Here is a 25,725-nt window from a genome sequence, read left to right as displayed (position 1 = left end):
ATAGATCGTAAATGAAGCCCTGTAAACCAGCTTCCCCGACCTCCCCGGTTCCCTGCTGCGGGGCAATCTCCAGATTACAGGCACTAATACATCGTTCAACTTCCTGACAACTCTACAGTTACTAACGTAATGACCAAGGATAAATCCTGATGAATTCTTTTATAAACCACGGCCAAAAATGGCGATGTCAACAACAGTGTCCGCGATTTCCCCGTGCCGATTCGTAGAAGCGATTGCGTGATTCATCTTCTGTTTCATGTAAGAAACAAAACCCAAGCGATTTCGTCGGTGTGGCCTAATTAGGCATGCAGCTTGCAAATTTTAGTATTACTGCTAGTGATATGCCCAGTGGACTACATAATTGTGCGCTCAAGTTTGTTCCGCTCCTAATCAAATCCTTTCTATTCCCATGGCTATCGTATAGTCTTTGGAATTGGCGAAACGGCATTGATCGCGCTAGAGACTTTTTTTATTACAAAAGAAATAAATATTCCTCATCTTCATCCGCACACCTCACACCCAGCAATACAAATCTCTTCCCTACCGTCAGCTGAAATACCTGTTGCCAAGATGATGGCGCTCAAAGCTCTCTGTGTGACGACGGGCTTTGTTTCCATCGCTGCTGCGGGTTCTGTTTATCAAAGGTCCGTCCATATGGTCTATGCCTTGAATGGCGGCTTGGGCATTCCCTCGATTTCAGATCAGCAATACTTAGATGCCTTTGATGAGGCTGATGTGACGGCTCTCGTTCCCTTCTTTCTCAATGTTGCCAATCCGTCAGCCTACGAGAGTATGATTCGCAGTGTGCAAGCCAGAAACATCACCATAATTCCTGGAATCGGGAGGGCACCTAGTGCGGGTGATATGGACAGCCAGGTTTACCTCGACATGGCTGCCGCTGTCAAGCCGTACACCGACTATGTGCGCATCGAAAATATGCAAGGCTTCTACGACATGTACGGCAAAACTGGCACTCAAAATTTCATAAACTACTGCCGGACGCAGGGTTTTAAGCACATCATGATGAATCCCTGGCCTACCACAAGCAATGGAAGTCTTGTATCATTTAACTGTGCAGAGTGCGATTCTGCATTCAATTCGGTAATTGTCAAGAGGAGTTCACAGTATGTGTTGGACCCTAGTCCACTCAACTGGCACGTTGACATTGGACCAATTGATCAAGTTCGGGCTCTAATCCCACATATTCCAATTTTGATCAATTATGAGAGCCCAGGTCCGCAGACAATTCTCACAAACGAGGAGAATCAACAAAAGGGCTCCTCCCTCGACGCGTTCAAAATTACGATTGGGGACATCACTAGCCAATATGATTCATATAATTTACACTGGGCTCCTCCTTTGACTCAGTCTTACAACTCAATTGGCTTGGGGACATGGGATTGGATCGCCAATGAGCTCAAGGCAATCACAGCTTAATGGCAATTTATAGGCTCATCACAGGATATGCGAAGATTTTACCAGTATATATGATCAATTTGAATACTGACAGGACCCCGAAGTCTCCACTACCTATGGTTATATGTGCTTGGAAAACAGAACGAACTTCCTGAAATTGTACCCGTAACTAGCATAGAAGAGGCGCTTGTAGAATAGCGACCAAAACATAACGAATATATTCTAGATGTATAATCAAATAATATTCTAGCAATTTTAAACTACTCCTAAATACTTCTCGCAACCAAGCTATTAAATACCCTCATGCTTATGCTTATGCCTATGCCTCAACCCATCCAGGTGCGTCATGAGCGAGCAACTCCTTATCCGTCCAACTCCACAACTCGCCCGCTAATTCGTCATCCTCCGTAAACTTTCCACGCATATTTGCCTTCCCTATCGGCTCATAATATGCGCCGTTCTTCACGTCCTTGCTAACCGTGCACCAAAGCTGTGTCTTTACGCCTTCCTCAGGGGCAACTCCAATCAAGCTCACCAGAGGACGGAGGAAAGTCCGCATCAGCAAGCTTGCATCCTTCTTCCCTTTCCAGATTTCCGTTCTAACTATGCCCGGGTGCATTGACAACGTAGTTATGCTTGGGTACCGCCTGGCAAGTTCTCGAGCGAAAAGTACCTTGGCCAGCGTGGCTTGCGCATACAAGACAACGCCACCAGTACCCTCCATGGTTGTCTTTAGTTTATCAAAAGAGATTCCGTCGCTAGTTCCTTCCAGACGGTGATATGAGGATGATACAGAGATAATTCTAACGTCGGCATTGGGTAGTGCCGCTGTCTCCAGCAGTTTGGGCAGCAGCTGCTGCGTCAGCAACGCATGACCCAGGTAGTTGGTTCCGAAATGCACTTCGTATCCTTCTTTTGTGAGCGAGGCCGGTACTGACGCTACGCCGGCATTTAAGTGGAGGATATCAAGGCGATCCGCCTCAGCATTGATTCGAGCTGCCGCTGTCTTGACCGATTCCAGAGAGGCGAGGTCTAATTCCAGAAATTCAATGTTGACAGATCGAGCTGCGGCAGAGCTTGCTTTGATACGTTCAATAGCTTCTTCAGCTTTAATCTGAGAGCGAGCTGCAAGATAGATCTTCTTGGGGCCGTGCTGGGCGAACGCTGTTACGGCTGCCTCACCCAACCCAGAGTTTGCTCCAGTGACGAGGCAGACTTTTCCGCTCAGCGATGGAATGTCTCTTTCTGGATTGAAACCGCCCATGATTCTCTTATATCAAGTACGGCTCCAAGAGAGTTTGTCCGTGGTGTAAAACAAATATGAAGGATGAGATACGCAGAGTTGTCTAACTGGACAGGCGACTGATCAAATCAAACGCCCTGGTGTAACGCATAAGCGTTAAATAGTATGCAGTATAGAGTTAATTGATATTATTAAATGTTAGAAGCAAGATTTGTTAGGGAACTTGATTTATAAGATAGTTAACGGGAGCTGTTGTGGTGGAATTGAAGTATGCAGTTGGCTGACAAAACTATCCCCTGACTGGCAACATCTACAAACTATCATCTTAGCGCTCAAGAAAAGACGAGTTTTGTGGCAAATGCCGGGTGGAAGAATTTCTGACTCGAGTCCAGCGGACGGCGTAAAGTTTGTCCACCCTCTCTCCGCTCCGCAAACAATTCAAATTCCGCAAATGTTTTGATGTTCTGTAGACAAGTCTGTGAAAGTTATTCAAATTTCATTATAAACTTATGTGAAGCTCCTCGCCGAGTTTATATGTTCCCTGGGGCTTGCGTTGATAACAGCGACATTGTGAAGGCGACTAAACCGACACAGAGCAAAAACATTGTACACATAATAACACTTTGGGGCCATCTCAAGAATTGACAAGTTCCTTTTCCAGCATGAACAGAAATGAATAGCTTCAAAGTACATATCCAATAAGATGCTTATTAAACTGCATAATTTCTTCTATATAATCTGCGGATAGATATTAGGCCGAGTGCGGACTATGAGGATTGCAGATCCGCCAGTACACAACTTCAGGCGCATGGTTCTGGGGCTACTTAGGTACAGATATAGAAGAAAATGAAACCTAATATCTGAATATCAGAGGTAGTGGTAGGTTTATGAGGCCATTGATAGGCGGAGAATTAATTATAGGGGCAGATAAGAAAAGTAAATATATATAGAGCTACAATGTAATGATATTCTTTCCCTCTTATTATATACTATCTCTCTATCTAATTTGCAGAGAAACGTCTCTTGAACTTAATCTAGGCCATGCAGCGGAAGTACGACATCGTGCTCCTTGGAGCAACAGGCTTCACGGGAGGCCTTATAGTAGAATACATGGCCGCCACATTTCCAGCATCCTTGCGATGGGCGATTGCGGCCCGGAATAAAGCAAAGCTCGAAGCACTGGCCAGGGAATTCAAAGTAGAAGCTACAGGAGGTGAGTGTGTTCTTAAACATTATAGCTATTTGATCATAGCTAATTGCATTTAGGATCCATTATCGTCCTGGATGTGAACTCTGAAGCAGAGATCCAGAATCTTGTGAAGTCAACACGAGTCATCATCAACGTTATTGGTCCATATCCAACAACTTGTGGACCTGTAGTGTTCAAAGCATGTGCTGAAAATGGCACTGACTATGTCGACTGGTACGAGATTCAAAATTGCCAATGATCGATGTATCTTAACATCAACTCAGCAGCGCGGATATGCCCTGGGTACAGGATATGATTAGAGGACACCACAAATCAGCTCAAGTTTCGGGTGCAAAAGTATGTCTTATGTTCGCTTAGATATTTTTTCAGTAGTCAGTATCACTTACAACGCCAGATGATTGTCACTTGTGGCTTGGACGCTGTGCCGCCTGATCTAACAACATATCTCGCCGTATCCCACATTCGCAAATCCTTCAACACGCCGACACGCGAAGTCATTGTTTCATTACAAGAGATGAGAGGCACCATCAGCAGCGGCACTATCAACTCAATGGCCTCTGTTTACACGTTATATGAACCGGGCCGCTACGCAGAGGCGACCGCGCCGTTTGCAATCTCTCCTCGTAAACCTACAAGCGAGAAGGCAAAGACTAGCCTTTTCCCAGGCTCTGGTTTCTTTGGAACACAGACTTTGGATAGCCTCGGCCGTGTAGTAGCAAAAGAGGGACAAGGGAACGACACGGCTATTGTGGGACGAAGCTGGGATTTATATGCACCAGACGATTCTAACACCACCACCGGCGGATATGGGCCTAATTTTCACTTTTCTGCGCGACCTCGAATACCCAGCACTGTGCGCGATTTCATCCGTGTTCTGCCTCTTATCAGTGTCGGGTTTTTACTGAGCTTCTCTTTTACAAGATTTATCCTCACTCGATTTATCTACCCAGAGGGTTACAGTCCAGACCCCAAACGGCTCAAGGACCACAGGTTCAGCCATCGAACACTGGCGGTGGCTGATACTGGAGACGAGTCGACGACGAAGAGAGCTATGGTGGACTTCAAGTTTCAAGGTGATCAGTATAAGTTTACTGGCATCGCAATGGTAGAGGCTGCTGTGACCCTTCTTCAGGGCGGGACAGAGGCGCACCGGCTAGGCGGCGGTGTTATGACGCCCGCGATGCTTGGGGATAAATATGCCGAAAATTTGCAGCGCCCAGGATCAGGCGTGGAAATTTCGATTAGAGCAGAGGGCTGGTAATTTGCAGAGGATGTCTCGGAGATATTGGACATGAAGATACATGTAGAAGATGTAGTTTCCCCATATTGTGATTAATCGACTTTCTACCCTATAGACCTTCAGCCATACATAATCATAGACACGCTAGCCTAGGTATAATAGCTTCAATTTTGCGTTTACTTTAGGGTATTAAAGATCTAGTTTCTCAAAAGAGTGTTGTAGGGTACATAGGCGGTATCAGAATAATTTGGATAGAGCCGCAGACTTGACCTTAATCGAAGCAGTACTATATAGTACATGTACTTTGTCGTATGAGTCGGCCGATATCCATCACGTTTACGGTGTTTGCATTGGAGGCGGTCACTTTAAAGTAAATGTAAAATTTTACTAACTTGAGCTCTATTCAATATATAGTAGTAGCCCTCTTAAGTGTGTTGCCCTGCATTCTCAGGTGTTCCATGTCCATCATAATCACCCGACTAGTCTTTGTCCCTTTTCTCCGCCGACCCAGCTAACGCCGCATATTTGCCTCTCATTTAACAAGTTGTTGCATCTCCAAGCCCATTGTCGGTAGCTGCCAACAAAAACTCCATGAAACCAGCACTGGTTGCTCGGAGGTTGGAGTTGAACGTGGAGACAGTGGGGTAGAAGGGGCATGATGCAGCGCTGTTCTCGAAACCGAACTCGACAGTGTATGCGTGGATGAGGTTCTTGGTGGGATCAGCGAAGTGTCGTGAGTAGGCATAATCGTCGCTGGCTCCCGATGTGGGATACAGGTCGGCCGACTGGAAAGCCGTGTAAGACCTGCCGCCACCTGCAGTCAAGGCTGAGGCCACACGCTTGGCCACGGCGATCTGAGTATCAGAGTCCGCCTGGGGGATATACTCGCCATAGCCCCTGCCGGGAGAGGGAGTGTCGGTGAGAATACCGCGGACTTTGCTATAAGTCCCATTGAGGAAGTTCATGGTGGGATACGAGGACTGGTTCTCATCGCTGCCCCAGCTCCACAGGACGTCGCCTGCATATGAGTGAAGGTCGATGTACCAACGGATCTTGGAGTGTGTGTCCATCACCCACTTGATGTTCTTGGTCTCAGGCTCAGAGAAAGCGCTGGTTCCGTGGTATGTCTCGGAGCTAGGAGAGGTTGAGGCAACGCTTGACTGCGCCGAGGAGGCGAACAGGTTGCGGAAGTCCCAGAGGAAGTCGAAGTTGCGGTTCAGGTCAACTCCACCGTTGGGGTTGCGGTTCTTTCGCCAGCAGCTGTTTGATGACTGGTCATAGGCCACTCCATCGGGGTTGCTCAGAGGGACGAAGACAATTCCCGCGGCCAGAGCCGTCTTTACCTGGGCGTTGGTGTACGACCTGGATCCGTACGTGAGTCCGACGTTGTTCTTGTTGGCGTACAACAGATCGGAGATGAAATATAGGACGCTATCGGCGGAACCACGCTCTCGAGCGTGGATGTTGCCGTTGAAGTAGACACGATAGGCGTCGGTACAATTGCCTCCAGTACCCCCGACTCTCGCTCCGACGACAGTTGCGCCATTCTGAGTCTTGTACGGAGTGTTGAATGTCTCGATTCCGTACGTGTTCGCGAGGCCCTGTATGCCACTGATAACCTCCTTGGTGTTGAGGATCGTGCCGATTGAAGCAGATGAGGATTGAGTTCCAAGTCCTCGCGGCGCAGTTGCACCGCCACTGAATCTATCGCCTGAGCCAATTGGAGCTCCGTTGCTACCCTGGCGACGGACAAGAGGCTTCAATCCAGCGGCATCATCTCGCTCGTGGGGCAGGAGACATCCCGAGGACACGTTGGAGAGCGCAAGAAGCGCGAAGGGAATAAATGTCTTCATCTTAGGGTATCACTGCCTTTGATGGATGCGTATGAAGGTAGAAGTGAGTGAGCTACTTGGTTGTCCTCTTGAGCTGCTAGATCCTATTTATATAACGATCGAGGACATGTTATGATTTCAGACTGATGTACGTTATGTCAAGTCTTGATAGTGGTGTCACATCGAGAGGAAACGGCAATCCGCCTTCATCTGGAAGCTGGAAATAGCGAGGCCCGCAACTGCCAAATGGAGATAGTCCACTGACCCAAATGTGAAAACAAAAATAATACTTGGGACTTCCCTTGCGTTGACTGCCGGCCACCGGCTCGTATTATACTCCGTAGAAACAAAAGTGCCGATTGCCCCGCTCCCAAAGGGATCTGCATCTCGTTACAGAACGCACTTGGCACTCGGATCGTGGGGGCTGTGTATAAGTGGCGTGGGAGGGAAGGGGGCTGGTAATGACGGGGCTGGCGATCGAAACGGCTGTGCGCTGTCCGATCAGTCTCTCCCCCTACCTCTATGCATTTTGAACTAGTTCCCTTGGCAAATGTCAGAATAGTAGATCGCGGTATACGAGTAAGAGGTCTCAGCTCAGACCTCTCTGTCGTTGCCAATGGAGGTGCATGGCCTACATTGTTTCGACTAGCACATACCGACAACTGTAGTATACATCAAGTAATTAACTCACAATTGGGTGAATCAACTGCAAGGAATCTTTGTAAATGAACACTCTGCAAGGAATTTTTGTGCATTGACATAGATATAGATACCGGGCAATGAACACCAGGATAGGAAGGTCACGGAACCAAGCGCTCAAGACTGCGGGTTCTCGATCACCGTAGAGCTTGAGATTGCCTGGCAAATCGGCGCCCTCCGATGTGTGAATAGATGCTACGCAGTCACGACATTGTTGCTGTGGCACGCGCGCTCTCTCTTCTAGTTGGGTAGGAAGCTCCGATTCACTCTCCTAAAAAGGCCAAGGCAAACGATACTTACTGACCAATGTGTGATGCTGTTGTCAAACCGACTCGCGTTGCCGGGCGCTTCTGCTGTCGTCATTTCTGTTTTGCCTAACTGGTGCTAGTTGTTCGGGCCAGCAAACAAGTGGCAGCTCCGTTTTTAGCTTAACTTATTTATGATTATAAGTTTAAAACTATAAGTTTATCTCGCAAGAAACTGTAGCTTGGTCTCCGACTGGTTTGGGCACATGGCCTGTTTAGGAAGGAGAACTTTCGAGACAAGAAGCCACTGCATGCATGTGGTGAGAGGGGCCAGCGATAGAACCGAGGTTTCAATCTGGGAACTGTTCAAATATCCGTTTTCTTGTGCCAAACTATTGCCCGCAATCACTCTATCGCTGAACGTGCTGCATTGTAGGTAATGCAGACCGCGCTATGCCCCGCGCCAGCAGAGAAATCCTAGGCCACTCAACTCATTACAACATCAGCGTCATCTTTCTGATAAGTGGCGGCGAGCGCGTACTCGTATATGAGGTGATACAAAAAGTTCGAGTAACATCGTGAATTGTGTCTATTGGCTCCCACTGCGTGGGTTACCATACATAAGTACCAGATGTGAGACAAAGAGTATAGGACGTTTGCGGCAGCTGGCGCGTTACACGGTCCACGTCATTCCTTCATGCACGATCTCTCCGGATCATTTTTCTAGGTACTCTTCGACATCTATTTTCGAGACAATAGGCCTAAAAGAGCTATTGTACCAAGTGATTTGACAACTAAAACTACATGTATGTAAGCCATATTCGGCTGGCTGGAGGCGAGGGTTTCTCAATAGTACGGGCGTCGCTTTTACGCTCGACGTCCCACCCTAGAAGAAGATTTTAATTCTGGCCAACGCGATGGCCAAATTGTCGAATGAAAGCAGACAAGCCTCACAGCTTCACAAGTTTATCGCATGCTCAAGATACTCGTCTTTTCTCTGCCTGGCCGTATTCAACCTCTGAAAGCATCCCCTAACCGCTGAATCCAATGTATTTATAACAGATACATGTAGCTTGTCCACACCAATTGACGCTGATTCAAACAAAAGAGGAGTAGTCACTATCGTCGCTCCTGTTGCAACGGCCCCGACAGCGGTTCAAAGCCAGGCAAGATATGACGTCCAACCTTTAGTAGTGTTGTACAGAACTCATCTGTTCTAAAAAGGGTCGCCGGCGTTACCCAATACCCATTTCTTGTGTGGTTAGGTTTGCGATATGAAGGATCAGTCCAAATTTAACACATCCGTACTATAAAGCTGCGGTTTCTAGCAGGAGAGCTAGGTCAGCGTGAGAAGATTACAATTCAATCGACGTACTATGTTACGATGCCATAGCATTCTCTATTCTTGTGCACAGACATGTGGGGTGCGGTGAAGAGGTTGTAAGAGAAACCATGAGGTTACCGCGTCTCAATTAGGAGGAGCTGAGTAACCCTAAAGACCGGCATGTTGAAGTCAGAGCCTCACGACACCCAGCCGCATCTCGCATACTGAACTAAACCGAGAACATGGGTTCGCATGTGGTCGCCCAGTTAGTGCATGCAACTAGATCTGTAGTTCATGCTCAGCACAGCCTTTCTCGCTCTGGCAGTGCGAGCGTACATACTGTGCATTGAGGGCCATATTGCATTGCTGCCTATTGTCGCCGCCATTGGTCATGTTTGCCAATCATTTGCATCTGATAAGATTTCTCCCAATATTGATGCCTGTCTTTCGTTTTGCCACGTTGAAGCGGCATTCCATCCAACAATTCACCCTCATCATTTCCAAGTGCAACCGCTCGATGGGTAGATGGGCGACCCTTCAGAAGAAAACGCCCGTCCAAATAAATGGCAAACTATCGAGATATCAAGAAATCTGTTCAACCTACTCAAAGCCTTGAATGAGCAAATTCACCTGGACAGAAGAAGAAACAGAGGTCTGTGGGCTGATGCTGTATGTATCGACCAAAGTGGTATACAGGATAGAGACCATCAAGTATCACTTATGACGTCTGTATATGTACTCTTCACACAATTCTTTGCATTGTACGACGCGGCTAATCGTATTCAACCTGTGAGCAAATCTTGAAGAAAATTACATTATTATAGCTTGTACATCGGCGATCTGGAGATGTGAGGCCAAAGCACACTTCTACAGAACTTGCTACTTGTAAAGCACGCCCATGACCACCAAATTGCGACGACAATACGAGCCGAACTAATGTACAAATAATAGCTATCTAAGGCCAACATTAACATGTAACCTGAGGTCCGTTCCTCAATACGTTCAAGCGTCCTTAAAATCCTCGTCAATCTGCGCCTGGAACTTGGCCCATTGCCCTTTCACCCTGCAAGCAGAACTCCAGTAATTTCCATTTTCATCTTTTCCAAAGATGAACCAGCCATCAGCAGGCTTGATAGGGCCGTGATTCTCCTGAACATAGGACGGTCTGCATGGTACATCGCCTTTGGGTGTTTTACGGGCGGGGGCAAAGTCGAGGTCAAATAGACCGGCCTTGGACCAGTTGGAGAAGCCAATCTGAGCCATAGTACCGTCACCAAAGACGATAACAGGAAGGCCAGAGTAAGACGTCCGTACCATGTCGTGATAGGCTTCATGCTGTGCGCGCGTTCCCTGCTCGTTAATGGCTCGACGGACCTGGCGAGCGAGCCAACTTAAAGGTTTGGAGGAGACATCGCCTGCCTTGACTAGCACATTGGCCCATCCGTAGGCATTGCCTACATAAGGATGTTCATCTGAGGATGGAATTAGATCGCCTTCAAAAGCTTTACGCAGGGACATGGCTATTGAAGTAGCAACCTGCAAGAATATGGAGTCAGAACTGTTGCCATCATAAGGTGGAAGGGAAAGGCGTAATTGCTGGAACTGACTGTCCTATCAGAGTTCATCTCCATGGAATTAACAATGCAGCGAATGGTCCAAGCCGTCAAGATGTCGTTCTCAGTCAAAAACACTTTCGAAACATCCTCGCCTTTCGCGGTTGCTTCGGCACGGAGCTCTTCCAAGGCCTTACCTAATTGCACTCGCCAGTACGTTTCGGGGATGCAAACCATGCGGTTCTCTTTAGCTCGAACAAGCATATCAACACCATATCCGAGACCCCATTGGAGCAAGCCGCCGAAACCAACCCGTTTGTCAGACAAGACATGTTGTTCCGTGATTGGACGGGAACCTTTTGCCATTGGGTCAAATGGATCCGTATCAAATCCGCATGGCGTCGGGATCTGATCCGTCTTGCCCCAAAGCATGGAACTCCAGCCTGCCACGACGTACTGCATCCCTAGGGCATCAAATGCAACATGTTGCCACTGCAGTACCACGATTGTCTTGTCAGTAAAGGAGTTGACGCGCAGGCCCAAGACAGGACGATCAGAAGTGAGGTAGTCGCTGATTCCTCCAGGTTGGTATCCGGCCTCCCAAGCCAAGTCCGCTAGAGTATCTGGATCACCTAAGACGGCAGGCCGAGTACTGGGTTGCGGTATCTTGGAGGCTGCCGGATGGGAAGCGGCAGACATGCCATGATCAATGTGGGCAAACGCAATTGCTGGGCGCTCAGCTGTGAACTCTGCGGGAATATGCCATTCAATCTCGCCAGCGGCCTAATCAATGACACGAGTGTCAGTATCGGTGTGCTGATGAGTTTAGATCAGCCTCAAGATGAACTGCAGGAAAATGATCCGATGCAGCTGTCCTCACATTCTTCCTAAGCCGACCTCCAAGACGTTGCCACCCATCCCGTTTGACGAGTCCTTCAAGAGAATCGCGAAGTTTCTCTGGATCAAGCACGTCATCGAAAACGAGAGAGACCGCGAAGTTGTTGCCTTGCACAAGCGGGCTCTTCTCAAAAAAATGTAGTGGCACGATTCGATCGCCCGGTATGTGCACCGGACCAGGCTTTCGTCCGAACAAGAAGTCCATTTCGATTTGCCAGGTAACTAGATTCACACCAAGAAGAATTTCTCTTTCTCTTTTGCATTGAGAGAATATAGGAGTACTATCGGTAATCTGTATGCGCGGCCTATTACAGAGACTCCCTCGCGGGTAAAGCGGTTCGTAAGCCAGATCCGGAGTACTGCTGCAGACAAATTTTCAAACAGCGCGCAGAGCTGATTGTTACCCTTTATGGATTTGGGTATCTTATTACTGTTGGCTTTACCCACGGACAATGAAATTAGCTACGGATGATACGAACCGTGAAGCTGCAGGTGTCTCTCTTTAAGCCCTGGCCAGTCCCACTATATGCTGAAGGGTCTTGCGGCCGCAGCCATGCAGCTGCCATGCCACAGGCACGACGGATCTCCATGCCGGCCCCCTTTTTCTTTAACCTGGACCTTTTGAACGGCTAAATACCCAGGCATTGCTGAAGATGTTTGGTAAGACGTTACGAGTAAATGTGAGAAAGTTAAGGCGCGGTCTGCCAGTCAACAACCACTTCCGTCGTTCATGACACGGATAATGCCTTTAACACTTAACGGTGGCATTATCAATGCCATCTAAAAGATATTTTATACGCACACATTGACATTGCGCCAGACTGGCTAAACACAGGACAATTCAATGCTTGTGGGATGCAAAAACTGCTTACCAACAACTCTTGGTGAATTGGGGCGTGCGGGGTGGATTGTAACCCAGCAAATCATAATCAGCACATAACAGATGGGGATCACGTTACAATGGGTTCACGGAGATGTGCTCCGTAGATGCATGCTACAATGAACCCCTGCCATGTGTTTCTTCACAAGCGAAGGCCTTTGACAGGCCCGTATTTCTGACGCTGGGAATCAAAAGTGTCGAATAATGATGAGGGCCCTTGTCTGTACAACCCCTTCGGCAACTGTTTGGTCTGGGGTCGGAGTATTATCATACATATAAACGGTTCAGATCGGCAATATGACAACAAACTGGTATGAACTGTTCAAAATGCCTCCACGCCCTCGGATTTGCTAACCAGGTTTTTTGAATCATGCAATTGAATTGCACCCGATTAAACGGTGCTGGTATCGCAGACCATGGATCTTTCTACGACACCGGCAATGCCGCCGCCGGATGGCCAAACACCACAGTTTGATGCACCCTACAATTCTTTACAGATTCGAACGGTAGTCGCTTTCGGAGTCACGTATTTCTTCGCTTCATTTTTCCTCGCTCTACGTTATTTTCAGGCTGCCAAGCTGGTTAAACAGGTTGAGATAGATCTAAGTAAGATTCACTTTGTCGTTCAACAACGTTCAATAAGCGACGGCCAAGGCGTCAAGACTGGATCCCAGATCTTTTTGCTAACTTTCGTTTACTTGCAGTTATCCTCACTCTTGCTTACGGCCTCTCCTTGTACTACTTCATAACATTGGTCAACCGTATGTTTACTTGGCGCTCACTAACATGTCCTCTAACCTAACTAAATGGCACATAGTAATGAGCCACGGCTGGGGGAAACATCTGTGGGATGTATCGATAGCACAAATCACGGAGTTCAATAAAGTGAGCCATAACATCATAGAACATTACGCAGCAGCACTAGTCTTGTATCGTATTGACATCAGCTTAGGAATTGCTCCCCAACACCCTGACCTATTTGATCACTCCCTCCATCACTAAGATGGCCATGTTGGTCGTTCTGTTCCGCATCAATCCTTCGTTAATTTACCGCTGCGTTGTTGTCAGCGCTGCCGTCGCAATCCTCGCCTACACCTTGACCTTGACCAGCATCACCGGCGGCCCGTGTAATCCTCTAAAATCTGGAACGACCACCTGTTTGGAGAACGTGGCTTTAGCACAAGCTGTGATGAACATTGTCTCCGATTTTGCTGTCATAGCTATACCCATCCCAACTATCCACAGGCTTAATTTTTCATTGAAACAGAAACTCTCGGTTGGATGCATCTTAGCTATAGGGTCCGGGTCCGTCTCTCTCGCTACACTTTCCACTTTGGTTCACTTTCATATTTGCTAACTGTTCTTTAGTGTCGTTATTTGCTCCATAGCTCGTCTACCGTACGTTCTCATCCTCGACAAAACTACCGATGTCACCTATACCGAGGCCATTCTGGGTGTGTGGTCAATCGTCGAGATCAACCTTGGCATCACTTGCGGCTGTGCAATGAGATTAAAATCGCTAGCCGTGAGATACTTGCCCCAGCTTGGATTCTTCTCTTCGAACAAACATGAGAGCGAAACCCACAATTCGAGGCGCAAAGGCCTCCACAAAGATGGGGACAACGCCCAACGATCGTACCAGCTTCACAACGTCCGTAAGGAAAGAAATGAGCCAGGGTTCGACAGCGGAATCAGCGACTTATACAGACCCGGCCCGAGAAGCAGAGACTCGGATAATGAGAGCACTGATAAAATATTGGGTTAATACGTAGCTGAGAAGAGATGGATATTTTATTTGTCAATGTAGAGGTGGGATCTTACTGGGCCTCAACTTAGATTTTTCGAGCAATCGACTTTCTCAAAGGAATGGTATACGGCGTTCAAACATATGGATTGGTGATTGGATCGAATAGTATAGAACTAGAAAATGTTGGAAGTGCAAATGTGAAAGATCGAAAAAGAACCCACAGGCCATTGAGGCAGCCAGATATAAGGCAACTAACACTGCGTTTGTCGTACCTAGAATTCGCAATTGTTTCTCAAAGATAAATCGTCTGCATTGCATTCAAAGAGCTAACAAAAAATTAAAAACATACAACAGCCGGTGTTCGCTGATGGTCACCCACTCAACTACTAATCTGCCGGTTAGAGGCTTGTCTATGGGGGAGCAGACGAGACCCCGAACTCTTCTCTACCTATGGTCGTATGTGCTTGGTTCTCTCGCAAGATTGCTTCTTCTCCTGGGCGTAGCAATGAGGCAACGGTCAATCTCCCTGCTGTCTACCTGGCGCGTCCGGCTTAGAAAGCAATGGTAATGCATCCCGTAATTACAATGAACCATGGAAGTATAATTTCCCTTATAGTGTATTTTAAGACTACATTAAGTTTTTGTAAAGGAATTTGTCCCAGTTTTGTAATGTCGATTTGATGGCGAAATTGAGAGCTCTTATATACAGGTATCATATCCAGTTGTGTTGTTGGACAGTGTCAGAGAAAAAACAAGTCAGCTTCTCCACGCTGCGCTCGCCAGTAATTGGTCGAGACAAGCACCTCGTGGCAACTCTTCAAAAGCCACAACCACTTGTTAGCAAAGCTCTCTGACACTTCCAAACCATACGGATCCCAAGGATCTCCCCAAACCATAATACCAGCTTTCCCGACATCCCCAATCATGTCTCTACAGAAATCGTAGTCATTGTAAAGCCCCTCATAGCGTAAGAGAGCATCTCGGAGCGATGGAATGGGTAGAGGATCGATGTAAGGATGATGAACCTGAGATTTTTGAAGACTTGTTGGGTGAAGGCTCGGTGGTACGGAATATGTGTTGAATGTTGCAGCTGGTGCATTGAAGTACGAGATTGCATTTTGATCTTTTATTATCTCCAAATTGAGATTAAGTACATCCATGTTGTACTTGATAGCCCGGAAGCTATTGAGCTGTGTCACAGATAGGAGTAGGTCAGACGTTGGATTGCCTTGTAAGAGACTACAATTCACAGCGTAGGCCAGCCGATCCATAACCGCCCTGGTCTGAGCACTGTCAAGGAAACACACCAGGGCAGGCTGAGATAGAGAAGAGGTTCCAGGCGGGAGTCCAATGAGCTCAATACTTGTTTCGCCATCAGCACACCTGCTGGTGCTTTGTGACGTCGGCACCGAGGAGACGCGACGATTGACAGGTTGAACATCCGTCCTAGGGCGACCTCGGGATCTCCGCTGGATCCCTGCCAGTTCCTCTCGCCGTAGCTTGCGCTCTCCTGCTCGGTGGTGAGGAACGCGAACAAACTGCATAGCGAAAAAGTAAAGTGGTAATCACGTACTAGAAACTCTCTGATTCAAACGATTCTGCAGCTTTCGTCGAACTCTAGGATTCGCCACTTCGGCCTCATCTTTCCTCCCACCTTCTGAGGTATTTCCTGATTGTGTACCCATACCAGAATGGCTCATTGTGTCTCTGGCGTTGTTGTGAATGGCACTTCATCGCTGCTAAAACGCGTCGTCATTCAGACGGACAAAGGGTTATGTCCGAACGTCGCATCGGGATGCTGACGGATTTTCTGCAGGGCTAATGCCACAACAGGGACAAACTGGCACTACAGTGGCTTAGAACCAACTTGTTCACTGTGCTGACCGAATTTTGATTCGATATAGACGCGGCAGTGGAGAATGATGTCACAATTATAGTCGGTCTAATTAAGATAGTAGCCAGATGAATCTTGCCAGTGGAACCCTCGATGTGTCTATACTAACTGTATCGCAATCCGGATTGGGAAGACAATGATACCTCTACAGGGGATGAGAAGCAACTGCAAACCGATGCTAGAGGTGATTTATATAGTTGACAACAATATAAATACATCGATTCATCCGTCTGGCTTCCTCGCTCATAATGATGTGCATCTCGCCCAGTTCTTCTCCTTGACTACCTGTATACCGCAGCAATGTTCAGCCCTAAATCTACAGCAACAGAAGTTGCAAAGGCTTTGGCAACACAAATTCGTGGCAAGACGGGTGAGACTACTTCTAAAATATGGCTGCCAGGCTTTGAGACAAATATCTTACTATTATGAATTAGTATTGATCACTGGCGTAAGCCCCGGAAGTCTTGGATCCGCTACGGCGATGGCCATTGCCTCACAACAGCCGCAGCGCCTGCTCCTTGGCTCACGCACAATGAAAAACATCCATTCTGTGATTGATAATATTCATTCTGTATATCCATCCACTGTTGTGGAGCCAATATTGATGGATCTATCATCCCAGAGGTCTGTTCGTGCTGCAGCAGCAGACATTAACTCTCGCATTTCGAAGCTAGATGTTCTCATCAACAATGCTGGAATTATGGCTGTGCCAGATCGCACACTGTCTGAAGATGGCATTGAAATCCAGTTTGCGACCAATCATCTTGGCCACTTCCTATTCACCAACTTGATTCTCAAGAAACTTCAAGCTGCAGCAAAAGATGCCAAGAACGAAGGAGACACACGCATTATTAACCTCAGCAGCAACGGTCATCGCATTTCGCCGGTTCGATTCAGTGATTGGAACTTTGAGAACAAGACCGTGCCTCCGGAAGAACAAGCAGATGAAGAGGCGTACAAAAGCCGAGGCCAGACTTTGGAATGGAGCAACGGATATGAGAAACTTGTAGCATATGGCCAGTCCAAGACAGCCAGTATACTGTTCTCTCTATATTTGCGGAATAACTTGGTCGAAAGTGGGATATTGTCATTCAGTGTGCATCCAGGAAGTATGCTACGACTCTGCACCTGATGGCCAGTGCCTCTTGATATAGTCATGTAGGCTGACAACTTCTTTTCTAGCTATCATGACAAATCTCATCCGACACATGGACTTGGCTAAACTGCAAGCCTCCACTAAAAATGCGCCAGCGGGAGGAAACGCCCCTGCCCTCAAATCTCTTGATCAGGGTGCCGCAACTTCAATTTTTGCGGCCTTCGATCCATCGCTAAATGGTGTGTCTCAAGCAATCTCCCTATGCCGTTGCATTCTTCATTTAGCAGGGTACTTACCAATATTTCTAGCTGAATCATCTATATACTTGGAAGACTGTCATAATGGTATTGCTGAAGCTTACGCCAGCGACCCTGACTTGGCAGCTAAACTCTGGAAGCTCAGTGAATCTATCGTTGGGCAAAGCTTCTCGCTAAAAGTAGAGTCTGATGCATAGGCATTGTCTTATAAATTTTTGAACAAGATATAGAAGGAACGTGAGTACAGGAAAATGTAATTGCCGTTAGAAGTCTTCATTCTGTTGTATTTGCTTGGTCAGCTGTATACATATTTTCACCACTTCCTTTATACTGTGAACCATGCTGCATTCTGGCATAATTGTTAAAGATACCTAGTACGTATGTTGCATGTTATGAGTCGTGGTGTCAGGAATGGTAAATTGGGAAGGAAACTACACTCCTCTGAAAAGGCACCAAGTTAGAGTAATCTTTACAAGTTGGGTTGGATTATCCGCTTATCAACGGAGCTTGAGTTCATAAACCAATGTCTTTTCACTTTCTTCTATGTACATAAGGCAAAGACCTATGATTACATGTAGTTACTAAAAAGGAAATAATGGGTATATGGTATAGGCCAAGCACCCCACTAGACTGGCAGTTTATGCTAAACTACTGGCGGTCAAGTGGTTAAGTATTGAAACGCTTACAAGCCTCACGTGTAGTTGATATGACTTACGAGCTAAAAAGCTCAATCATTACGAGGCCAAGCGACGGCAATGAAATCTTCAACATCTTGAAGAAATTCAACAGGTCTCTCAAGAGCTGCAAAGTGCCCTCCCTGCAGCGAGAGTCAGTTTAATTCGCGTGTGCCAAAAGGTCTGCATGAGCTCTTACCTTCTCGTGCTGCCGATAGAAGACTAGATTTCCTTTTTTCTCAACTATCCTCCTTGGACCGGGGACAAGCTCCCGCAGGAACCAGGAATAGCCAAATGGCTGCTTGAATGGTGCAAATGAATATTGATGCCCATTGATGAACGTCCCGCGATATGTATAGATACATCGCGGCATCGTCTCAGTGAACCAATAGAGCAAAACGTTAGTTAAAAGCTCATCAATATTAATTGGGTCGTCGGGCCATTCAAGAAATTTCTCGCCAATCCTACACAAGCATTAAAACCATTCCCCGTAGGAGCTGTGAAGTCGAAGCTTACCACGCCAATAGAGCGAGGGGACTGGACGAAACCATGGCCCCAATTGTGGCAGGCCTTGTGCTCTGCAGCATAGCGGCCCCTATTGTTGGGGTTAAGAACCTCTGTTCTGCACGAACGATGGCGGTTTTTTCCGTGTTGGATAACGAGGAGTCATCGGCGCTGACCCTGTCCAGACTTGGCAACAGATTGACTATAAGCTATTTAAGAACAAGAAAGCTACTTGGATTTGATCAATGGCTACTTACGATGGATGGCTGCGACCGAGTCATAATAGTTTGCGGCCAGGGTCGAAGCGATTAGAGATCCAACATCTCCTCCTTGTACAGCATAACGGCTAAAACCGAGAGCCTTGACTGCTTTGTTGATCACGCGTGCTGCGTCTCCATGAGTCCATGCTTCGGTTTGGCTTGGCCCCGAGCTAAGCATATACCCTGGGAGCGAGGGAACAATAACGTGGTATGGCAACGTGGAGGGTCGTACTTCTTTAGGAGAAGTTCCAACGTAGGTATAAACTCAAGAAAGCTACCTGGCCAACCATGAAGCAATACGATGGGACAGCATCGTGCTTCTGCGAGAATAGGCCAACAAAATGAAGGTCGATGTCTGTATTGCTGGTATCATCTTGGACAGTTATCTTATAATTGGGAAATGCGTTAATGCGGGCTTCTTGGGCACGCCAATCAGACTCATTCAACCAGTGGCCTTTAGTTGAGACAAGTCACTGGTGTGAGATACCGTAGCGTCCATCTTGATGCTGATTCTCCCAGGTCGTAGGCCCTACGCGGGAGAGTCTGAGAAGCTCATGGAGCTGGGAACAGTCCTCATCAGAAATGTGGAGAGTGAAGGGTCTGGCAATTTCAGGAATTTTGTATGGCATCGTGCCTATAAGAAAGAAAAGATGCTGGCAGAGAATTTACACCGGGTTAAGCTATAAAAATCTATAGAACAAGTGGTTGGGATAGGTATTAGCAGACCCAACTAATTTTTATGTATTGATGGTTTCACCCTGAACTTACACGGTTATGACCAGAGATCATCGGTCTCCCGTGTCTTGCCATCTCTCCAACCGTACGGGGGGAAGGCAACATTAGAGCAAGTTTTTCCTTTACAGTATTTCTGATCAGTCAAGCATAGGTATGTGGTGGTTGGAGGCGCGAGAGATTGATCTCCAAACGCTACACTCAGGACATGGGTCACACATGAGTCACACATGAGTCACATGAGTCATCTCACTGGATATTGATTTAATCAAAACATGACATCTTTTCAGCCGGGCTCTAACAAGATCCCGGGACGAGTCAACATTTGTAACATATCTGTTCTTTGTGAAGGTCTGTATATCGGCTTCTGCGGTTGATTGCGTCCCCAGGGAAAAAGAATTTCATCATCAAGGTCACGCAAAAGGAGACTGATCTACAGGAGGAACACAAATAAGTTAAGATTCGGAATGGGTTATACGTGGTCCCCGGACATCCAAAGCCTAGCGGCTGCATACTAAGTTGGGGTCTTACTTGGCGATACTCTTCCCCGTTCCGTACTTTGTACTGTCTTGACGCCATTACTATGCCTCCCCGGTGGAAGCCAGAAGCGGCTGCCATTGTGCAATTGCCTACAACTTCCGTCCCCAGCTACATGCAAACCATTGTCGGCAAGCAATCGCCCATCTCCGAAGACATCGAGGAGTTTCGTGGTATTCCGTACGCTCATGTGCCAGGGAGATGGGAGCACTCGCAACTAAGAGATCGTTTGCCGCGTGATGTATTCGACGCTACACAGAACGGGTAAGTCCAGGTCTTGCGCTTGCATACATCATTACACAACGGATAAAATACCAATCGTTCTAATAACCCCGTAGGCCACGATGCCCTACGCAAAAGAAAGGCGACTCGCGTGCGTTTCAATCATATTTGCCGTTCCCAGACGACCGCGAAGATGAGTTTGAGTGCCTGAATCTTCTTGTCGTGCGCCCGAGCAAGGAAGCGCTCGCGAAGCACAACATCGACACCGAGGCGACCCAACTACCTGTGCTTGTTTGGATTCATGGTGGTGGCTTCGCAGATGGCGCGGCCACAGATCCAGTATGGGGTATAAAATATACCCGTACAAATCATATGTAGAGAATATTCGCTAACCGCAAGACTATATACAGATCCCACCCGGCTTGTCCTTCGTGCTCTCGCTGAGAAGACTCCTCTTATTGCAGTGTCTATTAACTATCGTCTCAACATATTTGGCTTCGGCGGTTCATCCGACATGCTTGCAGTCCAAGACAGACATGGCTCTCTTAAGGGCGTGAATTTTGGTCTGTACGATCAAAAAGTTGCCTTGATCTGGATAAAATGCAACATTGCAGCGTTCAGAGGAGATAGCACAAAGGTCACAATCATGGGCCATTCCGCCGGCGGAATTTGCTGCCATCTTCATCTTCTCGAGGCGGAATTGGGCACGAAGAAACCGCTATTCCGTAAGGCTGGTCTGATGTCAGGGTCATGTGGAGATCTTGATTTGACATCGTTGGACAAAGCAGACGAGCGTTGGGCAGACCTGTACCGATTGTGGTCAGTCCAAGCTGACAATCCAGCGGATCGACTCAACATGTTGAGAAGAATACCTGCCAAAGATCTTCTAAGTAGCATCTCGGAGATTCACTGGAGGCTTTTTGCGTTGGTCATTGACCAATTGACCGTCAGGGAAAGCAACTTGGGCTGCGGCGTTTCGGTCCACCTTGGGCAAGGTGGATTGGACGTTCAAATCAAGTCGGCCGATGAAAGCATTCAAGTCATGTTGAGCACAACGGACGATGAGTTCAGAGGTTTTGTCCAGATGGCTAACTGGAATTATGCTACATTTCGCTCTCTTTTCACGTCTAGCTATCCCTCAGAGGCAGCAGCTGAGGATATTCTTCAAGCATACGGTATCAGGCCTGCATCATCAGATGAAGAGCTATTTGAAGCATTCTCTGAATTTATATCTGATGTCACAATAATACATAAAGTACATCGTGCCGGCGAATTCTTCAAGGCTTACCGTGGGGAACAAGCTCTCCTTCAAGGAAAGGACCCCAAGCGTGTGGGTGTACAATCTTACCATTTCGAGTTCGGCAATCCCTTCCCAGGTCCCATGAAAGGAATTGCGCACCATGGCGTTGAGTTGATCTATGCCTTTGACAATTTCCATGACGCGCTGGAGAAGACTGACCGGGGGATTCTGGGGGGTTATATTGAACCCCATCAAAAGCTTGCGGAAACTACTGTACCTCAACCACTATCAAACACTGATAATGGAAAGTATCGCCATTCCAATATTGACTTAGCTTATGAATTGCAGGATAAGCTAATCCAATTTGTTGTCGAAGATTGCCAAGAGACCGACCAGCGCACGAGTCCCGATGAGATTACGACGTTTTCTCACGACAGATCGGTTCGCGTGGATAATTGGTCTAGTAATGAGAAATGGGTATTGAAGAGGAAGAAATTAGAGCTCTTGAATAAGGATTTGGCTTCTTTGACAACTGCTACGAGGAGACTTGTAGGGAGCGTCATAGGTATGGCCCTCTAGTGAATTATACGTCTACATAGAAAGTTTATTTATCATGTGACGGATTCCTCTTCTTATTCCTGATTGTGCATTTGATCAGTAACATCGACAAAAAGAGACCTGGTCTAACAGGAGGGAGAGGGCACATGTGAGTCCGTACTGCTGGTGGTGGTGGAAGAGACCGGAGCGCATCTCGGAGGAGTCCGGTATATGTAATTGTGTCGTGGAAAAGTAGAGGTACTCAGTAGCGGCTATTAGTGCTCGGGTTGGCGGCCTTATTTTAACCATAAATTCTCCAGCTAATCTTGACCAGATTGGCAAGGGATGCAGGATTTCATTGGTGAGCTTGGCAGCGGAGCTGAACAACCGCAGCCAGCCGATCAGACTTACATCCCTGACTCACTCACACGGCTCCTCCATTTTCCATCCTCCCATTCATTGCCAGCGTTTTCGTGTCCTGTCTACGCCGCATCTCCTCTGTCTGGCACAAAAGATACTCAAAGAGCATCCTCAGCTCCCCCTTCCAACAGACTAGGTGTTCTCTTTGCTTCCTGCAATCTCCCCACATGTCCTTTGCCAGCCTTCCCTTCGAGCTCCGCTCCCGCATCTGGAGCTTGGCCGTGGTGCCTCGCCACATCACAAAAGTGCGCGTGAAGAAGAGTGATGGCAGCTTCAGCAAGAAGCAGCGCCAGAAAGGCAAGGACATCCTCTACGAGACCACGTCAACACCGCCCCCGGCACTCATGCATGTGTGCCACGAGTCTCGTCAGCAAGCGCCCTACCAGCGCGCATTCACCGCGGGCACCGAGCCGCGCTGGACGTGGGTCAACTTTGAGCTCGACATTTTCTGCGTCTCGAATCTCTATGCCCTTTCGGACATTGTCTCCCACCGATCCGAGGTCCAGCGGCTTCAGATTCGGACTGACGATCACCCTGACTGGTACGAGTCGGCCACCCGATATAATGGGCTGTCCACTCTTTCCAAAATGGAGAGCCTTAGGGAAATTCAGGTTGTGTTGGAGCCTGGCGACTTGATGTGGGGAGACGTGTTCGCGGATTATGGCTTTGGATGCTGTCCTGAAGACAACATCACGTTCCTCGACGAGGGGTCCGGCCTCGTGCTCACTGGCCCTCAGCTAAAGATGGTGGGCGACTGGCGGACAGTGTTCTCGTTTGACAGCGAGGGAAACCCGCTCGACCCGGATAGGCTCTCGGATGAGATTGATTATGCCCTCGACGATTTTTGGCATATGACTTTGGCACAAATGCATGAGCTGAATTGAAAAAGTTTGTATTTGAAGTTTCTACTATAGGTATTAATAAGTATAAGAGACCAAGAAGGCTAAACGCCAAAAAATGATCGATCCTATCATTCACCACTGGCGTCCTCTTCTTCATCCCGTTTGTCGGCTCGGGTGGCGCGCCGCAGTCACTCGCTCACCCTTGAGAATTCCTTCCTAATTCTAAAAGCAGCATCACTAGGTGAGCGGTAATTGAGCATTTTCTGCAAATCCATCTGATAGAGAGGCCATTTAAGAAGAAAATCCACTAATCGTGTCTGTTAGCACAAGCAGTCCTCACCAGCCTGAAAAGTTGGAGTATACTCACCCATCGACCAACATAGCCTCGCCACTCATGTACGAGCTCATCCAAGAACTCAGATACGTAATGCCATTGGCGATTTCCTCAGGCTGGGCAAATCTTTTCATTGCTGTTCTGTGCATTGCCTGGTCCAGAATGTATTGCAATTCTGGACCCTCATTTCCTATGTCAATGGTTGTGAATGTGTAACCTGGGCAAATCGCATTGATTCGTATGCCTTCCGAGGCATATTGGTTCGCATCCTATCATGAGATATTAGAAGTGCTCCATATGTATCCAATCAAAGCGTTCGAATAAGAAAACTTGCGCTTTTTGTTAGGCCTCTAATGCCATGTTTAGCTAGAAATCTAGGTTAGCTTTCATGACAGCCTTTGGCGCATAATACTTTAGATGATGCCATACTTGTAGAATATGCTGTCCCTGCTGGAAAATCTCTTGTACCGAATCCGCCCCAAACAGACGACATGTTTACAATTGTACCTCGAACTTTACCGAACCTAAACTCTGGTTAAATTACTGTCTCGTTAATGTGCCCAGAGACGCCACGCACTCTTGCTGAACAGGTTCTTGCTTAAGCATAATTTTGATCTGTTCTCTTTGTGCAATCCACATGCTTGTCAAGTTGATATCAATGAGGTTCTTGAAATCGCTCGTTGAGACGGATATGCTGGGGGCCAAGGGGCCTGGAGTGCCGACGTTGTTCACCGCATGGTCGATTCGCCCAAATTTCGAATAGGCTGTTTCAATAGCCTTGATGGTCGAGTCTGCGTTCGCTGCATCAAATTCAATTGGCAAAATCTCAACGTTCGGGTACTGATCCTTCAACTCTTTGGCCGTCTGTTTTAACGTGGCCGCATCAACATCAGCGATGGCGACTTGGGGGCTTCCATATTTCGCAAACGCAAAGGCAGTGGCCTTTCCGATACCTAAAATATTATTAGCCAGGCTATTAACATGGGGTATCGCCATCGCCATAGCATCAGTATTTACCGCGTGCAGCACCGCTAACAAAAGAAGGGCCATGAAGGAATTTGGTAAGCATTGTGATGTGAGCGAGGTATGCACCGATATATTACGATCTCCGATGAGTATTACTGTATGTCACAGGCTGTGAGAGAGCTGTTTTCATGACACATTATATTTGAAAGCAAGCTAAACGAATGCTCTTTATACGTGCATTTGATAAGAGGAATACGAGCTGAAGCGATCGCTTTTAGCGAACGCTTCTATCCTGCCTCAAGGGTAAATAATTTGCTTTCAATGTCAATGAGATACACTAAGATTAATTGGGCCGCATCGTATACTCGTAGGATTAGAATGGTGGTCATATTTCTTAATAGTTGTTAATGAATGGCGCGACTTGGATAGGCAGACTCCGAGAGAAGCGGCCCCTCGCACTTTGGCGGATGCGGGAGGGAATACAGCAGCTAAACACACGCGGAGAGCGGACTCCGCTGTGGACCAATCTGACATCCTTCATGCATTATAGTAGTAGCAGGAAAGCGGCAAGAGATACTTTTCTCTAGGTGAGGCAGGAATAGTGAGCCCCGGCTCCTGTGTTGAGAAATTAGAAGAATTTTGGCACATAAATGTCCCTTTCCAGTACGTCTTACCACACCCAAATAGAAAGAGAGGCTGATTAGGTTTAATTTGCGCGAGGGGAGCATAGCGTCTGGGCTTGTGGGCGATTAAGAGTATAAGTTGTTCTCTGGCATAATAAGGCTTATCTGCTCTTGCATCTGCTGATATACAGGTTCATATATAATTGGGTCGGGCTGAATCGTGGTGAGTGCGACGCTTTCATGATAGTAAATGCGCTTGTGTTACTGCTGAAGATGGATAATGGTGGCGGTCTTGCCCAGA

At 47.4% G+C, this 25,725-nt stretch overlaps 12 protein-coding genes across 12 annotated transcripts; 6 read left to right on the top strand and 6 right to left on the bottom strand.

Moving 5' to 3' along the window:
* Positions 1-570: 570 nt before the first annotated feature.
* Positions 571-1,437, top strand: T069G_03641 (uncharacterized protein; the record flags this gene model as incomplete). Its single annotated transcript, XM_056170851.1, has 1 exon — positions 571-1,437. The coding sequence occupies one exon, from the start codon at positions 571-573 to the stop codon at positions 1,435-1,437; it is 867 nt and encodes a 288-aa protein (XP_056031743.1).
* A 298-nt stretch (positions 1,438-1,735) lies between these two features.
* On the bottom strand, positions 1,736-2,680 carry T069G_03640 (short chain dehydrogenase domain-containing protein; the record flags this gene model as incomplete). Its single annotated transcript, XM_056170850.1, has 1 exon — positions 1,736-2,680. The coding sequence occupies one exon, from the start codon at positions 2,678-2,680 to the stop codon at positions 1,736-1,738; it is 945 nt and encodes a 314-aa protein (XP_056031742.1).
* Positions 2,681-3,700: 1,020 nt separating this feature from the next.
* T069G_03639 (saccharopine dehydrogenase NADP binding domain-containing protein) lies at positions 3,701-5,130 on the top strand (the record flags this gene model as incomplete). Its single annotated transcript, XM_056170849.1, has 4 exons — positions 3,701-3,872; positions 3,926-4,082; positions 4,133-4,205; positions 4,264-5,130. The coding sequence occupies 4 exons, from the start codon at positions 3,701-3,703 to the stop codon at positions 5,128-5,130; spliced, it is 1,269 nt and encodes a 422-aa protein (XP_056031741.1).
* A 515-nt stretch (positions 5,131-5,645) lies between these two features.
* Positions 5,646-6,962, bottom strand: T069G_03638 (zinc carboxypeptidase domain-containing protein; the record flags this gene model as incomplete). The annotated part of the gene is made up of 1 exon (XM_056170848.1): positions 5,646-6,962. The coding sequence occupies one exon, from the start codon at positions 6,960-6,962 to the stop codon at positions 5,646-5,648; it is 1,317 nt and encodes a 438-aa protein (XP_056031740.1).
* A 3,249-nt stretch (positions 6,963-10,211) lies between these two features.
* Positions 10,212-11,864, bottom strand: T069G_03637 (transferase family domain-containing protein; the record flags this gene model as incomplete). The annotated part of the gene is made up of 3 exons (XM_056170847.1): positions 10,212-10,745; positions 10,817-11,545; positions 11,643-11,864. The coding sequence occupies 3 exons, from the start codon at positions 11,862-11,864 to the stop codon at positions 10,212-10,214; spliced, it is 1,485 nt and encodes a 494-aa protein (XP_056031739.1).
* Positions 11,865-12,955: 1,091 nt separating this feature from the next.
* T069G_03636 (uncharacterized protein) lies at positions 12,956-14,304 on the top strand (the record flags this gene model as incomplete). The annotated part of the gene is made up of 5 exons (XM_056170846.1): positions 12,956-13,145; positions 13,244-13,300; positions 13,357-13,424; positions 13,492-13,844; positions 13,908-14,304. 5 exons carry the CDS (start codon positions 12,956-12,958, stop codon positions 14,302-14,304), a joined length of 1,065 nt encoding a protein of 354 aa, XP_056031738.1.
* Positions 14,305-15,026: 722 nt separating this feature from the next.
* T069G_03635 (uncharacterized protein) lies at positions 15,027-15,986 on the bottom strand (the record flags this gene model as incomplete). The annotated part of the gene is made up of 2 exons (XM_056170845.1): positions 15,027-15,796; positions 15,860-15,986. 2 exons carry the CDS (start codon positions 15,984-15,986, stop codon positions 15,027-15,029), a joined length of 897 nt encoding a protein of 298 aa, XP_056031737.1.
* Positions 15,987-16,480: 494 nt separating this feature from the next.
* T069G_03634 (short chain dehydrogenase domain-containing protein) lies at positions 16,481-17,730 on the top strand (the record flags this gene model as incomplete). The annotated part of the gene is made up of 4 exons (XM_056170844.1): positions 16,481-16,550; positions 16,615-17,289; positions 17,363-17,515; positions 17,585-17,730. 4 exons carry the CDS (start codon positions 16,481-16,483, stop codon positions 17,728-17,730), a joined length of 1,044 nt encoding a protein of 347 aa, XP_056031736.1.
* A 530-nt stretch (positions 17,731-18,260) lies between these two features.
* Positions 18,261-19,149, bottom strand: T069G_03633 (alpha/beta hydrolase fold domain-containing protein; the record flags this gene model as incomplete). Its single annotated transcript, XM_056170843.1, has 4 exons — positions 18,261-18,350; positions 18,407-18,671; positions 18,724-18,913; positions 18,969-19,149. 4 exons carry the CDS (start codon positions 19,147-19,149, stop codon positions 18,261-18,263), a joined length of 726 nt encoding a protein of 241 aa, XP_056031735.1.
* A 1,137-nt stretch (positions 19,150-20,286) lies between these two features.
* T069G_03632 (carboxylesterase family domain-containing protein) lies at positions 20,287-22,281 on the top strand (the record flags this gene model as incomplete). The annotated part of the gene is made up of 3 exons (XM_056170842.1): positions 20,287-20,504; positions 20,579-20,808; positions 20,873-22,281. 3 exons carry the CDS (start codon positions 20,287-20,289, stop codon positions 22,279-22,281), a joined length of 1,857 nt encoding a protein of 618 aa, XP_056031734.1.
* Positions 22,282-22,826: 545 nt separating this feature from the next.
* On the top strand, positions 22,827-23,543 carry T069G_03631 (uncharacterized protein; the record flags this gene model as incomplete). The annotated part of the gene is made up of 1 exon (XM_056170841.1): positions 22,827-23,543. The coding sequence occupies one exon, from the start codon at positions 22,827-22,829 to the stop codon at positions 23,541-23,543; it is 717 nt and encodes a 238-aa protein (XP_056031733.1).
* A 249-nt stretch (positions 23,544-23,792) lies between these two features.
* T069G_03630 (enoyl-(Acyl carrier protein) reductase domain-containing protein) lies at positions 23,793-24,904 on the bottom strand (the record flags this gene model as incomplete). Its single annotated transcript, XM_056170840.1, has 6 exons — positions 23,793-23,808; positions 23,869-24,104; positions 24,170-24,201; positions 24,265-24,359; positions 24,413-24,788; positions 24,853-24,904. The coding sequence occupies 6 exons, from the start codon at positions 24,902-24,904 to the stop codon at positions 23,793-23,795; spliced, it is 807 nt and encodes a 268-aa protein (XP_056031732.1).
* Between the last annotated feature and the right edge of the window lie 821 nt (positions 24,905-25,725).

The sequence above is a fragment of the Trichoderma breve genome, chromosome 2, assembly GCF_028502605.1.
Source record: "Trichoderma breve strain T069 chromosome 2, whole genome shotgun sequence".
Taxonomy (NCBI): Eukaryota; Fungi; Ascomycota; class Sordariomycetes; order Hypocreales; family Hypocreaceae; genus Trichoderma; species Trichoderma breve.
This window is presented reverse-complemented; position numbering and strand designations above follow the sequence as displayed.